Raw genomic sequence first — 15958 nt, 5'->3', positions numbered from 1 at the left:
GGTCTTTTCAAATGAGTCAGTTCTTCCCATCAGGTGGCCGAAGTTCAGGACTGATTTCCTTTAGGATGGACTGGTTGGATTTCCTTGCAGTCCAAGGGACTCTCAAGAGTCTTCTCCAACACCACAGTTCAGAAGCATCAATTCTTTGGCACTCAGCTTTCTTTATAGTCCAATTCTCACTTTTCCAGTAGTCATGTATGGGTGTGAGACCCATACATGACTACTGGAAAAACCACAGCCTTGACTAGATGGACCTTTGTTGACAAAGTAATGTCTCTGCTTTCTAATAAGCTGTTTAGGTTGGTCATAACTTTTCTTCCAAGGAGCAAGTGTCTTTTAATTTCATGGCTGCACTCACCATCTACAGTGATTTTGGAGCCCCCCCCCCAAATAGTCTGCCACTGTTTCCACTGTTTCCCCATCTATTTGCCATGAAGTGATGAGACCAGATGCCATGATCTTAGCTTTCTGAATGTTGAGTTTTAAGCCAACTTTTTCACTCTCCTCTTTCACTTTCATCAACAGGCTCTTTAGTTCTTTGCTTTCTGCCATAAGGGCAGTATCAACTGCATATCTGAGATTCTTGATATTTCTCCCGGCAATCTTGATTCCAGCTTGATTCAACTCCATCCTAACAGGCCTCAGTTTGATCTCTGCTGTTCGGAACCTGCACTGGGAGCCCAGAGACTAGAAAGGACATTTCCCTTTCCAGTTGGTCCCTCAGTGCTGCTCATAGTACTCAGCTTCAAATTAAACAGATAACAAACATTTGCTACCTCTTCCTACGCACCTTTCAAATCACCACACACATCTCTGACAGTGGCTACCTCCTCACTGAAATTGATTTCTCCCATTCAATCTTATGTTCAAGGTATGGGTACATTTCTGTACACAAGCCATACGTCTGTGCTTAGTCACTCAGTCGTGTCCGACTCTTTGCGACCCCGTGGACTGTAGCCCGCCAGGCTCCTCTGTCCATGGGGATTCTCCAGGCAAGAATACTGGAGTGGGTTGCCATGCCTTCCTCCAGGGGACCTTCCCAACCCAGGGATGGAAGCCAGATCTCCTGCATTACAGGCGGATTCTTTACCATCTGAGCCACCAGGGAAGCCCAAGGATACTGAAATGGGTAGCTTATCTCTTCTCCAGGGGATTTTTCAACCCAGGAATTGAACCAGGGTCTCCTGCATTGCAGGTGGATTCTTTACCAGATGAGTTACTAGGGAAGCCCCCACAAGCCATAAAACCTAACTCATTTAATCATTGAGGGGGCTCAGATCCCCACCATCAAATGATTTGAATAAAATGAATAAAACCCCACTGTCTAAAATGAATAAAATCTTACTATTTGAAGAAAACCACACTATATATCTGCCTGCAATGCAGGAGACCTGGGTTCAATCCCTGGGTTGGGAGGATCCCTTGGAGGAGGAAATGGCAACCGACTCCAGGATTCTCACCTGGAGAATTCCGTGGACAGAGAAGCCTGGTGGGCCACAGTCCATGGGGTCACAAGGAGTAGAACATGACTGAGTGACTAACACACACAGTATTTAGAAAGATGAAGTCCAAACACCTTCTATCCTGGCTATCACTTTCACTGGGAGCAAAACCAGTCTCAGGTGAACGGAAACTAGAACCTTAGTGGAAGACCTGAGTCATAGGCCGTGTCCCAGTCTACTATATTTTTTCTAATGCTTGTAGTCCTTTTATATTCTCCTTCTTATCACCATCTTTCAGCATGGTTTGGGGCCTCCACCAGGATATTGGCTTGTGGGGTTCATATATTCCTTCTATTTATCAGCTACCTATTGGGGTTCTGGTGAAAGAGTACCTTGCATCCAGAAAGGCTAAGAAATGCATTAAAGCTGCAGATCTTTGATTTGTGCTAGCTGCTATATGGGCTTCCCAGGTGGGAAGAACCTGCCCGGCCGTTCAGGAGATGTCAGAGATGCAGGTTCAATCCTTGTGTGGGGAAGATCCCTGGAGGAGGGCATGGCAACCCATTCCTGTACTTTTGCCTGGAGAATCACATGGATAGAAGAGCCTGGCAGGCTACTGTCCATAAGATCCCACAGAGTCAGACCCTACTGAAGTGACTTAGCGCACAGCACACACTAGCTGCTATACAAGTCACCTGGTTTAGTCTGACGACTCCCTGCTTCCTGTACAACATCAGTAGCTTGAAGAAGCTGGAGTTAGGGTGACCCACCATCCAGGTGCCTGGGGGTGAAGTAGTACCTGGGGCATAGGATTTGCAGTACTTAAATGGTAAAGTCCTGGGCAAATCTGGACCAGTTTGTCACTGTTGTTGGGTGACTGGTTAGATTCTATCATAGGTGGCATACAATGGAAGTTTCATGTGGAGTGGCGCCAACACAAGGCTGGTACTAACACATCTCCGACTTAAAAAACTCCTCCAGCCAGTCCCTTTTACATTCAAGTTGAAGTCCTAGGAAAAAAAAAAAGAAGCCTCTTCTCTGACCTTCTTGAAAATTTTAAGAAATTAACTTTCATAGTGTGCTGGCCCTGTACTTATTCAAAAACCTATTAAAGGGTCTTTAAGCATTTTGCCATTATCACCAAAGGTTTGCTTGTTTCAAAGACAGATGACCTGAAGCCTGGGACTCTATGACATTCCATTTAGTTCTGGCATTTCCAAGATTCTGATATTTACTCCACTAATTGCTCCCTAATCACATGCCTTTCAGTTGAGCTATCCTTAAGCTCCTCTTCTCTTCATTCTCTTCTCCTAAAAACTAAAAATTTGTACAGACTGAGCCCTACTAAGTTGTAGGGTGTTTCCTTATTATTGGGTAGAGTATATTTTATGTAAAAGGTATCAGAAATAAAAATTATTCATTAACATATTTATTGAGCTGTTCCTGTATTATAGCACCGTGTTTACTACTAAAGATACAAGACTGAACAATGTAAGCACAATCTGTCAAGCTAGCAAGGGTTGCTGGGAAATAGATACTGTGAAGATCAAGCTCCTCATGCTATGTGGGCACAGCAGAGGAACAAGTCATTCAAATTTGGTGGTCATGGAAGATTAAAAGGAGGGTTAGCACTCATCTGCTGATGCATTCATTGATTAATCCAACAAATACTTGCTGAGAGTCTTATGTGTACCAGCTCTGTGATAGCCATTGTAGATGAGAATGAATGTAATCTTTTAGTCTTTATGTTGGAAATGTTTCCTAGTTTAGTATGACAAAAGTACATGTAAATAAATAACTACGATATGATGTAATTAGGGAGAGTTTGACTGAGAAAGGCAACTTCTCTGTGGAATTGTACTTGACCTTGAAGGTTAGGAATAATAGGGAAGAAGAAGGACTCTCCACACCGAGGCGACAGCTCATGGAAATATTGGGTTGGCCAAGAAGTTCATTTGGGTTTTTCCATAAGATGTTACAGAAAAATTCGGATGAACTTCTTGACCAACCCAATACGTGGAGGTGTGAAAGCATGTGCTCAGTAAGGTAATTACAAGAACTGGGTGTGGTTAAGGGTAAGACTGGTAGATCATGACTGGAATGGTAGGTGACACCAGATCACAGAAGGTCATTTGATGCCTTCTCAGGGGATTTGGATTTATTCTGAAAATTATAAGAAGCCACAGAACAGTTTTAAGTCAGAAGTGACGTTTTTAGATTTGTGTCTTAGAAAGATGAGGGTGGACTAGAGGAAGAAGCAATTTATCTGATTCACAAAACCACCCTGTGAGGTAAGTATAACAGGTATTTTTACTCACATTTTATTTGTAAGAATCTAAGACTTAGAGGTGTCGAGTGATTTGTTTAGGGCCCATAGGCCATTTCAAAATTGATAAAAAATAAACAATTTCAGACAGGAACGTAGATGGAAACTTATGTGCAGTTTACCTTTGGCTTCTGTCTTGCTTTTCTCGAAAACAATTGCAAGCTAGTTCTGGTTGCACTGCTGACTCCAACTAGTTTTCTATAATGAATTAGATAGAATTTTTACAATTTGAATCAAATACATTGAAGCATAAAAGCTTACCACAATATGTTTTTCTATTTCTTAGGCAAAGGCCTGGGTCATTCATATTTTCTGATGTTATTCTATATCTTCTAAATCTTACACTCCAGGTTGCAAATGAACCTTGGGAATTTTCCAACTTCTCTAATTTTTAGCCTACAGGAGGCGATTCATTTTAAGAAAGTTCCATTTATATCCTCTAATATTTAAACATCTCAAAACTGTTGACACTGGTTCAAATATGTTTCTTCTGCTATCTGTGGGATGTTGTAGGAGTCTAATAATTGTGGTTTGGTTTTCTTCTCTTCTCAGTTTTATATTTAAGTGAAAATAAGCCATTAATGATTTTCTTTTCCCCCAAATATTTCTAATTAGTACTTAAAGTTTTCAGTTTATTAATTACAATAAATATTAAGGATTATGTTCATAGAAAAAGAAAACATATTAGTTAAAACTATTCCTGGAAAGTCGGGATTTTGTTGACGTGAAGGGTGAACAGCAATAAGTCTGTAATATTAGCAAGGGAAAGTCAGCTTACTTATTTTTCCACTATAACACTGGTTCTCAAACTGTGGTCCCAAGGCCAACACCATATGCATTACCTAGGAACTTGTTAGAAATACAGATTCTTACCCTGAACTCCAGATCTACTGAGCCAAGGAAGGTGTGGAATAGAGTGGGGGAACAAGAGAAGAGGCAGTCATTTTTTTATCAGATGCCCTCAGTGATTTTGATGTAGGCTAAAGTATGAGGCACATTGGTATAAAAGAAAAAAGCAGGTATGTTTCAAACTATAAAATACACAGTTTCCATTCAAACTCCAGACATTTGATTTTAGACACATTATCTATTTCCTGGTGCTCTCATCACATTACCTGGCTAATAACTTAATCCCTTAGCAGGCCTCATGAACATTATAAGTGACACTTGATTATTTGCTCTATTGACAATCTCCCACTTCCAAGTGATTTGGATACATGCTTAAGTTTGAGAACCACTGGTCTATTAAGTGTAATATATTGGAGGCAGAGGAGTTAACGTAACTTGAGAGGCCCAATGCAACATGAAAATGCAGGGTCCTTTGTTCAAAACCTAAGAATTTCAAGATGGTGACAGGAGGAGCATTAAGTGAAGTATGGGGTCCTACTAAGCATAGGCCTACAACTACACAGGTGGAACACCCAAAGAGGAGTCTTTGCTTGTGTCTAACCACACCGTTTTGTTTTGTTTTCAAATGGAAATGTACAGTGCCATGAAAGAAGGCCACATTTCCTACTCAGACACTACCTCCTGTGCTGTCCATCTCCACAAACAGACCCTGCTCTTTGGCTTCCCATCTTCTCTGTGTTGTCTTCTTTTTAGCAGGCCCAATGCATTTGTACTTCAAGACCCAATTTACGGTCCCCATCCTCTGAGAAGTCTTCCCTTATGACCTTAAACTCACTCAACTCCGTCTTTCTAAACTTGTCATTACTGGTTTTATTACAAATGTAGCTCTTTTTAAAATATTAATGATGATCACTGTGTTCCTCTTGTTTCTTTTTCTTTTTTTTTTTCCTCTTGTTTCTTACATCAGAATATAAACATCTTGAGTAGTGAGATGGTGTCATCATCGTACAATGGAAAAAACATGGGATTTGGAACTCTATAAAGCCTGGGTGTAAATACCCTCTATTGTTCACTAGCTGTGATACAGGTAAATTTGCTTTTGAGTCTCAGAATCTTCATTGGAAAAATGGGATAATAAGACCTACTGCACTGGGTTGTTGTGAGGACTAACTGATATATGCAAATCCCTGGGCATATACGTGCTGTGATAAGTTGCTTCAGTCACTCTTTGCTACCTATGGACACGAGCCTGTGCCTGGCATTCTCCTGGCAAGGATACTGGAGTGGGTTGCCATTCCCTCCTCCAGGGATCCTCCCAATCCAGGGATCAAATCCGCATCAGTTATGTCTCCTGCATTGGCAGGCAGGTTCTTTACTGATGATGCCACCTAGAAAGTTCCCTTTTATAAATGCTTATAAAATATGATTTCATTTATTGGATATCTCCCTCCACACATCTGATTTTGTTTTAGCAAACAGATAGTTGCTAAACACAAAAACAAGTTTCAATAAATATATGCTTGTTGGAAATTATATGTATTTTATTTTTTTCTTGTATTAAATTACATGTATCCAGGAAGAAAATCAATTCTACATTGAATTACTTATACAATGTTCATTATCTCCAACTTGTTTGTACATTCTTATATTCACATTCTGACTTTTATAAAAAAAAATTTTAAAAACTCTGTACAATCCTTTATATTTTCAAAATATTTTCACACCTATTATGTTATCGATGTTCCCTTACAGGGGTGAAAAGAGAGTTTTATTCCCAGTGAGGATAAGGGAAAGACTGGAACAGAGTAAGAGATTGCCTAAATTACACACACTACCAGTGTAATTAAATATCCACTAGTGTGTCCCTGAAACTGGGTCTAAACTAATATGCTGACTCCTTGCCTAATATTTTTTCCACCATACCAAATCTGTAAAGGACATACAGGAACAATTGTTTTAAGAACGTATCTGTAAAGTACCTACAGGAACAATTATTTTAAATGATTAAAAGAGAATAAATGATACTATTTCTTTTCACGTTGGGCACATACTGGGCATTCTGTGTCTATTGAATTAAACATGTAAGTTGCCTATTACAGTTCTTGGATCACTGCAGTACATGCTCAGTAAAGAGTATGTAATTTAAATTCCTATTTTTGATAAACGTATTTTAAAGGAATATTTTTTTTCCTGATGAGAATTTAAGGGAAAAGGGTCATTATTTTTAAGACAGTTTCAATTTGGGGCCTAGCAAGTCATGCTTGAAAGCTGTTTTTTTCCCCACGTGAATTATTACACTTCCTCCTGCCTGACTAGCGCAGCCTACAACCTTGCCTACCAAACTTATGACTCAAAGGCTCCTGAGGACTTTCTGGAGCCTTCCAGCCATAGCCCAATCACCCGAAGATGCTCCCACGTGAAACAACCAAACACAATCCCTCAAGCCCAAGGTCCGCTAAGGCGAGAGCTCGCATATAAAAGGCGAATGAGAGGGCAGCGCCCCCCTTTTGCTCCCACCCCTCCCCGCCGGCAGCATCCAATCGCGTTTCTCTGTTGTGCGGTCGGCCCCTGGCATTGGCCGGGAACGGCACCCGCGCGGGACCAGTGCGCACGGGCCGAACTGGAGACTTGTCCGTCACGTGCGGCTGCCCGGCCACCCCGCCTCACAGCGCGCCTGGCGGGGCCGGGGAGGGGGCGGGGCCCGGGCGCTGCTGCGCCTGCGTTGTGGGCGTTCTCGGGGAGCAGCTGCCGCCGCCGCCGCCGCCGCCGCCGCCGCCGCCGCCTCCGCCGCTACCGCCGCTACCGCCGCGTTTGGGTGTAGAATTTGGAATTCCTGAGCCTCGTTAACAATGAAGCAGAGTTCGAACGTGCCGGCTTTCCTCAGCAAGCTGTGGACGCTTGTAGAGGAAACTCACACCAACGAGTTTATCACCTGGAGTCAGGTAAGGGTGACGGCACCGCGGCCTCCGAACCCCCTGACTAACGTCCTCCTCTCTCGCTCTCTCCCGCGGGGCTGTCTCTCGCGGCCTGCGGCTCGACGCCCTCTGCGAGGGCCCGCGGCGCGGGGGCGGCAGGGTGGCGCGGGCCTCGGCGCGCGGCCTCGCGGGGGACCCCGGTATTGTTCGCGCGGGGAGCCGCGGGGGTCCCGGCCGGCGCCGCGGGCTCAGGCCGCGGTGGGGGAGGGGCGGCCCGCGCGGGGCTCCGCGGCCTGGGAGACCCCGTAACGGTCCGGCCCGGGCGGCGTTCGGAACCGACCCGGCAGAGCCAGGGCGGCCGACGAGCCCAGGGCGCGGGAGCCACGTTACTGCACACTCATCCTCCGTCCTCCCGCCCGGCTCGGGGTTGCGGCTCGCTGGGGGCCGGGCAACCCGGCCGGGATCCTCGACGCGGGGTTTCTGCGAGGCAGTCTTCACCTCCGCGACCTGATTCTCGTCCCTGAAAACCGACACACAGCCCGCCTCGCATCTGAGATCATTGTGGGGACGGCATTGCTTATCAGTAGGTTTAAAAAACACTGTGTTATAGAAAATGACACATTGTTCTTTGACGATTCTGAGCCATTTGTGTCAAAGGATTTTTTAATGATTATTTTAATGAAAGTGCGAATAGACAGGTGCTGAGTAACATAGTGAAGAGCAAAAACGAATCACTAAATTTCACTAAACAGTTGCCGGCAGTGTAGTATATAGATGCCTTGTTAATTGATTTGATCCCAGTTCTGCCACTAAACAGGCTTCTTATCTCACCTGGCCCAAGTGTCTGATGAATGGTTTACCTGGTTACTCCAAGACCCCCCTCTAGTTCCACATACTGATTCTAATTAGAATGATTATTACATAAACAGAGCGTTTGCGTTAGAATATTAAGCTATGGAATCATTTTGTGAAGGGGAGTGGAGTTCTCTTATGGTAGATACTCATCTATTTTGGATATTATCTTGTTTTAGAGGTCTGGAAAAGAGTAAGTGAAAACTACCTGCACAGTGCCTGACACCTGTTAGGTGCTGAGTAAATGTTATCTTACCTTTTGCTCCCTTCTTTATTTCTTTCCTCTATTTTCAGTTTTATTATTTACTTTCATCTTGACAGAGGACAGTATATTGAGTTTGGCTACTCAATATACCATATTCTGCCTTATATTGCTGTCATTTGTTCATTTTCTTTATCTCTCTCTAGGACCTAATTTTCCTCAAGGTCAATATCAGGAACTGGATGTTGTATATAAAACATTTGATGAATTCTGTGCAATTGTAAAAAGAAGGGGTGAAAATAAGGAAGCCAGCCGCCAGTATACACTTAAAAATAAACATGTCTCATGCTTTTCATCAGTCATAAGGATTAAAAGTTGACAAGGATGGATCAGCACCGACTGTTGTTACTCAGCTTTGTGCATGTAAGAGATTGAACTGAGAGTCTGCCCACTCCCGGCTGACTTTATCACACCTATTTGTCTTGGATGTGCCTTGTTTTTATTGCCAAGAAATGGTACCTAAATATATTTGTAATTGGTCTTAATTAAGGCGTATTAGGTCAGTGGCAGGTCTAATAGATTGGCATAGGTCAGAAATGTTTTAATAGTTTTTTTGGGGGGGCAGTATCAAATGTGTGGAGTTTAATGCTGCTGGTACTCAGTTGCTCAGTCATGTCCGACTGTTTGTGACCCCATGGACTGCAGCCCTTCAGGCTCCTCTGTCCTTTGGAATTTTCCAAGCAAGGATTCTGAATCGGGTTGCCATTTCCTACTCCATGGGATCTTCCTGATTCAACCCAGAGATCAAATCCACGTCTCCTGCATTGGCAGGCAGATTCTTTACCACTACTCCACTTGGGAAGCCCCAGGTAGAATTTCATACTAATCCATAAAAGCATCATTTTATGAATTCTAAGCCAAATAAATAAGCCACTTAAAAATCATTCTTATTTTTTCCATTAAGTCTAAGCTTCTTTTTTAGCTACTCATTTTCTAATACATGGTGGGACAATTAAAACAAATTCAGTGAGGGAAGGGAACAGTATCTGTGTCAAGGGACACAGTAGGTACTTAGTGTTTGATGAAACAGTGAAATCCATGGACTATGTAGTGGAAGTGGTAGGAAAGATAAAGGTAGAATTATGCTTGAAAAGAATTCTAAAAGATTATCTGGTTTAGTCTCATCATTATATAGATGAGGATTGAGACTTAGGCAGGTTAGATTATTTATCTGTAAATACAAAGCCAACCATTATTGGAGGTAGGGTTCTAATATAGATTTCTGATCTCCCAGATCATTTTCCATCAATAGCACTGCATGTAATACAAATTGTTAGAATATTTAGTCTTATATCAAAATGTTACTTCCACAAGTCAGTGGACAATTCTGGATTAATGTTGTCTAGGGCTAAGCGTAGGAAAGCTGTCTTACACTCCCACAGATTTTTCCAAAAACAGTATTAACAATGAAAGGTAAAACTTGAATTGAACAATGATGCTAGATGGAAAAACCAAAATAATTTACTCTCATCTTTTAAAAGTTGCTATTTATGGTTGTTTCTGGTTTCCTTCAAACTTGTTTTGCTGGACTTCTGTTGAGGTAATTTAGCATTTATACTATCTGAGTGAAAATCATATTAAGACTTTTTAGAAATAGCAGATGTTTTGGAAACCAGGCAGTCTTTTATGCAATTGTTTTCACTTGTGGAAAATAATTTACTCCTGTAGCTTGAGTATAAGGCAAGGGGAGAAAACTCTTAGCAACTGCAGTTTGAAAAGTTTGGCTTAATATTCCTGAAGACTTACATAGCTTTAATTTTCATTGAAATTTATAATATAACAAAAATGAAATATCCCCATTCATGTCATTTATTAAAAAAATCAATATTCTCACCAATCAAAATTATACTGTTATAGACTCAGTAGAAATTGTACATCCCCCAAGGTTCCTCATTGATATTTCTCTTTCCTTTCTTTTTTGTTTGTTTTTACATTGCCTATAACTTCAAAGTTTTATGTAGCTATTTTGGCTCTGATAGGAAGTCTGTTATCAGAATCAAGGACAGAGATAGTGCTGTCGGACAAATTAAAACTGTTTTAAATGTGACAGAGCCCTAAACAGAAAGCACAGGTTTAGCTTGGTAGCAACTGGGGAAACTTGATATTCAGGGACAAGAGGTTGTGGAAGTTGAATGGAAGTTCTTGCCATTGATAGTGAGGAACAGCATTTACTGTTACTGATACATGATACTCAGTGTGTGTTGAAGTGAAGCAGTATTAGAAAAGGAAAGAACTGGAGGTCGTTGTTTTCCCAGTGTTGTTAGCTTTGTCTCAGTTCTTCAGGTTGCTTGAGAATACCAAGAAGTGATTTCCACCAGACTTCTTACTCATTTGTTTCACCTTTTTGTGCCCTGTGGCAGTTTCTGTTTCCCTATCCATCTCAAGTCAGCAGAAACAAATCAAGGAAATAGGAGGGAAATGAAGCAAAACTAAAATTTGTCCAGTGTCTCCTACTTGTTTCAGATGAATTTGAATAATAGATCCTTAGATTTACCAGTGTTATGGTATTGTTTTGAACTTCCTAGCAAACATTGTATTATTACAGTATTCTCCAGTGAAAACAAGAAAGGCCATAAATATGGCAGAATAGAGGTTAAATCCACTTTAGATGAGCCTTTTGAAAAGTTGACCGATTCATTGGCAAGTGCTTTTTTATTGTATACGTAAGAGAGAATGGGACTTCCAAGGTGATGCTAGTGGTGAAGAACTCACCTGCCAATGCAGGAGACAAAAGAGACAAGAGTTCAATCCCTGGGGTCAGGAAGATCCCTTGGAGAAGGGCTTGGCAGCCCACTCCAGCATTCTTGACTGGAGAACCCCTTGTCAGAGGAGCCTGGCAGGCTGCAGCCCATAGGATCCCAAAGAGTCGGACACAACTGAAGCAACTTAGCATGCATGCATGCAAGAGAATGAGCTAGAAACTCACAAGGAATGATTGGTAAACATTAAGAAATTATAGACTGGTTGTTTGAAAAATAATACCAATTTCTGTTTTGAAAACTGTTTTAGAATAATGGGACTGAAGTATTATTATTAAAAGTATTTTGGACGTTTTTAACCAAGAGTACCAATCTTAGCAGAAACAGTTGTTAGTACTCTTTGGAAACTTTAGGTAAGGCCTAAAGAGAGGCTACCATCCTTCCCACCCTTCTGAGTAGTAGTGGCTTTTTGTACCTTGTAAAATGTATCAGGAGAGTTCTGTGTTACATTGCTTAAACTTCACAAGTTTAAACAGCTGTAAGGTGGAATTTTTGCATTCAAAGAGCTTATTTACTAATTTTGAAGTAGAGACTGAAGGAATACCATAAACAGAGACACAGAACAATATGAGTGAGTTAGGGTTGTGTATGTTTGAGAGAGAAAGCAGATATAAACTAGAGGCATTCATCTTTTCATTTGTTATATATAATCCAAGAGTTGAAATTATAAAAATATAATTTGGTCCACTGTGACCAAAGACTCATCATTCAGTCACTCCCAAGTAGTAGTTGTGAATCTGTTATGACAAGACAGTGTGCCTAGGTAGTACGAATTCATTCAGTAGTGAAAAAAAACTAGCAGTCTTTATGGAGCTTTCATTTTAATGAAGGACACTGATAATTAAAAAGTAAGCAAACACAGATATTATAATAATATGATTTCAGTTAGTGATAAGTAACGAAATAAAGCAGTGGAAGGCGAATGTTATCAGTTTAATTAGGAGACAGAAGTCACAAGTATTTTGAACAGAGGAAAGTTTAATAGGATTAACTAACTATATCAAGAGAATTAGACTAAAGAAAACTCTCAAGAATATAAGAATAGTAGTTTTAAGAAGCAACCATCACTGATAGGCTTAAGATCCAGTGCCCAAGCAAGAGCCCTTCCCCCCAAATTCTGAGACCTTGTCGGAGAGAGACTATCTCCGTACGATATCTCACTGAATTACAGAGAAGTCACTGATACCACACTCATGGAACTTACTAAAAATCCATCCTTCAGAGCTTGTGGGAAATATGCCTTTTAGGGCAGGGGTTGGCAGATTATGGTCTGTGAGCCAACCATCTGTTTTATAAGTAAAGTTTATTTGGAATACAGCCAAGCTCCCTGGATTTACTTACTGACTGTAGTTGCTTTCTTGTTACAGGGGCAGAGTTCTGACTTTATGACATGCAAGCCTAAAATATTTATTATCTAAACCTTTAAGAATATGCTTATCTGTCTATGCTCTAGAGTACCGAAGAAAGGTGTTCATGGGGAGATGTCTGGCCAGAGTTACAATTTGAAGCCTCCTGAAGGAAAGGGAGTGCTGGGGGAAGCTGGCCTTAGGGTGCTTCCACCGCCCATGCACTATGAGAGCTATGTGCTGGAGAACCTACACAGCAGGAACATGCTAAGTTCACACTGGAACCAGGAGGGGAAGCCCCTTCCTCTTGTAATATCTGTCTAGTATCTTCTATGACAAAGCTTAACATCTTCACAAAAAATAAAGATACGTAAGACTCAGCTCCGTATTTGCAGAGCAGACACTAAAGAATGAATTTGGAGCAGTAAATTCATGACTAATCTGTAAAATGACTGGAATTTATTATATTTTAAATAGAGTGATGAGGAAAGCCTCTTTGGGGGAGGTGACATTTGAGCAGAGAACTGAATGATTAGAAAAGATAGGCCAGATAGACAAAAGGGAATGGCAAATGTAAAGACCTTGGGCATGACGTGTTCATACAATTGCAGAAGGCACATGTGGTTGGATTATCTTTAGATACGAGAGAGAGGTCAGAGAGGTAGGCAGAAGCAGATGGTATAGGGCCTTAGGGCATGGTAAGGAGATTGGAAATGAGGGAACTAGGTAGAAGACATAGTTTTCCACTTTGGTATCAAAAATAGTGTGGCTGAGACTAGGATAATATCAGTGGAGGTGGTGAGAAACTTTTGGATATAATGTCTACGTTGAAAGCAAAGTCACAGAACTTACTGATAAATTTGTCTGGAGTTGAGGGATAGAAAAGAATTAGAATGACTCATATATGTAGTCTGAGCAAAGGATAGATGATGGTACCATTTGCTGAGATGTGGAAAGATTCGGAGAAGTACAAGTGGGATTCTTTTTGGCCACGTTAACTTTGAGATTACAAATAGATTTCTAGTATTACTTTAAGAGAGTTCTGTTATGCTTGCATTTTACTGAACATACTCAGTCATATGGTCACACCTTATTTCAGAGTAGGTAGGGAACTGCGGTGCTGGAAAGGAGAACAACATGAATGACTTCGTATAAAACTGGCAATTCCAGGTGGAGTTTGGAGCATGCGGATGGTAAAGCCATGGGACTGGATGAGATCATCCAGCAAGACAAATGAAGATCGAAGGACCTGAAAGATAGGGTATTCCAATATTTAGAGAGTATAAAGACAAAAAAACAAAACAGCAAAAGAGATTGAGAAGGAATGGTAAGAAAGGAGGAAACACAAGGGAGTGAGGTCATATCAGTTAATGGAAGAAAATAGTTTCAAGAAAGAGATGATCAACAATTTCAAATGCTGTTATGAATAGTCTTATATATCTCTTATGGTGTACATAAGCAAACATTTCTCTAAGGTAGTTTGAAGAGTGGAATTTATGGAAAATAAGATATGAAATGTTCAACTTCAAGATCAAATTATTTTCCAAAGTCAAATCATCTTGTACTCCTATGAGCCATGCATGAGATTTTCCATTAATTTGTCTCTTCAAAACTTGGTGTTCTCATTTTTCTGAATTTTTACCTATCTAGTGAGTATAGAATATTATTTCAGTGAGGTTATATTTCCCTGATAATGTGTTCAAACATCTTTTCATATTTATTGGCCATCTGTGTTTCCTGTTGTATGAAATGTTTGACCATTTTTCTATTGGTTGGTTTATCTGTTATTATTTGTAGAAATTTCTTGTAATTCTGTGTATTTTTTGAATGTATGTGTTGCTTATGCCTTCTCCTGGTTGTGGCTTGTCTTTTTTTTTTTTTCCTTTATTTTGATAAGTTCTTAATTTTAGTATGATATATCTGCCTTTTTGTGGTTCACAGTTTTCATTTTTTCAGGATGTTTTTGCTTACTTGCCCCAAAGAGAGAGAGATACTTTTCCATCTCTCTTTTTTTTTTCTTTTGAAAGTTTTAAAGGTTTGCATTTTGTACCTAAATCTTTAATTCACCTGGAATTGATTTTTGTTTGATCCATTTCATTGTTTTCCACATAAATATTTAGTAGTTTTAACCCCCTTATTGAGTAGTTTCTTCTTCCTCTAGTGATTTGTGTTGCTACCTGTCTTATAAGCAAAATTATATGTAGATAAATTGTGTTTTTGGGGTCTAGGTTCTCTATTTTGTTTCATTGGATAATTTATCCTTTTTCCCATGTCATATGTCTTATTTACTGTAGCTCTATAAAAAGTCTTGCTTTTGGGAGGGCAACCTAGTCTTAGGAGTGTCTTGACTACTCTTTCTCTTCTATATATGTTTTAAAATCATGTTCTATTAAAAAAAATCTATTAGGAGTTTTAATTGAAATTATACTGAGAAGTATAGATCAGAGTATGAATAACAGATATGTTTATGATATTGAGTAGTCCCATGAACAGGGCATATTTCTAAATTCATTTATTGCTGAATAAAGTTTTATGTTTATTGCAGTTAGGTCTTGTACATCTTTGTTAGACTTTATAGATATTTTATACTCTATATAGATATTTTACACTCAATAAAATAAAATATAGATATTTTATAATATATAATTATATGTATTAATAGGTATAGATAACATATAACATAATAATATATAATAGATATTCCATAATATCATTTATAATATATCTAAATCAGTTCAGTTCAGTCGCTCAGCCATGTCCGACTCTTTGCGACCCCATGAATCGCAGCACGCCAGGCCTCCCTGTCCATGACAAACTCCCGGAGTTATATCTAAATAAAGCTAAAAATAAAATATAGGTATTTTATGTTCAATTTATTTAAAATAAATTGAACTATTGCTGGTAATTAGAAATACAAGTAACATTTGTATATTGATAATAAACCAGTGAGCTAATCGTTTTACTGATTTGGATTCTGTAAGTGTACATCCATAAGCATCTGGATATGACAGTTTTGTTCTTTAAATTATTAGCTGTTAGAATTGAGGGTTTTTAATTTACCATATTGGTATTGATAACAAAATTAATTGGGTAACTTAGAGGGCACAGGGCATGCCAGGATGGAAAACACAGGAAAAAAGTTGATGTTGGGGGAGTAGGATGATAGGTTTGAAATAGACAATAGGTTGAGAACATTATCTCAATATT

The 15958-nt window shown here is 40.0% G+C and overlaps 1 protein-coding gene across 3 annotated transcripts in view; it reads left to right on the top strand.

The window, feature by feature from the left end:
* Nucleotides 1-7301: 7301 nt before the first annotated feature.
* HSF2 (heat shock transcription factor 2) overlaps nucleotides 7302-15958 on the top strand; it is a 39549-nt gene continuing 30892 nt past the window's right edge. Inside the window, exon 1 of one of the 3 annotated variants that reach the window (XM_043439356.1) lies at nucleotides 7302-7559. In XM_043439356.1, coding sequence (XP_043295291.1) covers nucleotides 7467-7559 — 93 coding nt within the window. In that variant the 5' untranslated portion in view covers nucleotides 7302-7466. The remainder of the gene's footprint in view (nucleotides 7560-15958) is intronic. The other 2 variants (XM_043439354.1, XM_043439355.1) reach the window with 2 other exon arrangements.

The sequence above is a fragment of the Cervus canadensis genome, chromosome 20, assembly GCF_019320065.1.
Source record: "Cervus canadensis isolate Bull #8, Minnesota chromosome 20, ASM1932006v1, whole genome shotgun sequence".
Taxonomy (NCBI): domain Eukaryota; kingdom Metazoa; phylum Chordata; class Mammalia; order Artiodactyla; family Cervidae; genus Cervus; species Cervus canadensis.
This window is presented reverse-complemented; position numbering and strand designations above follow the sequence as displayed.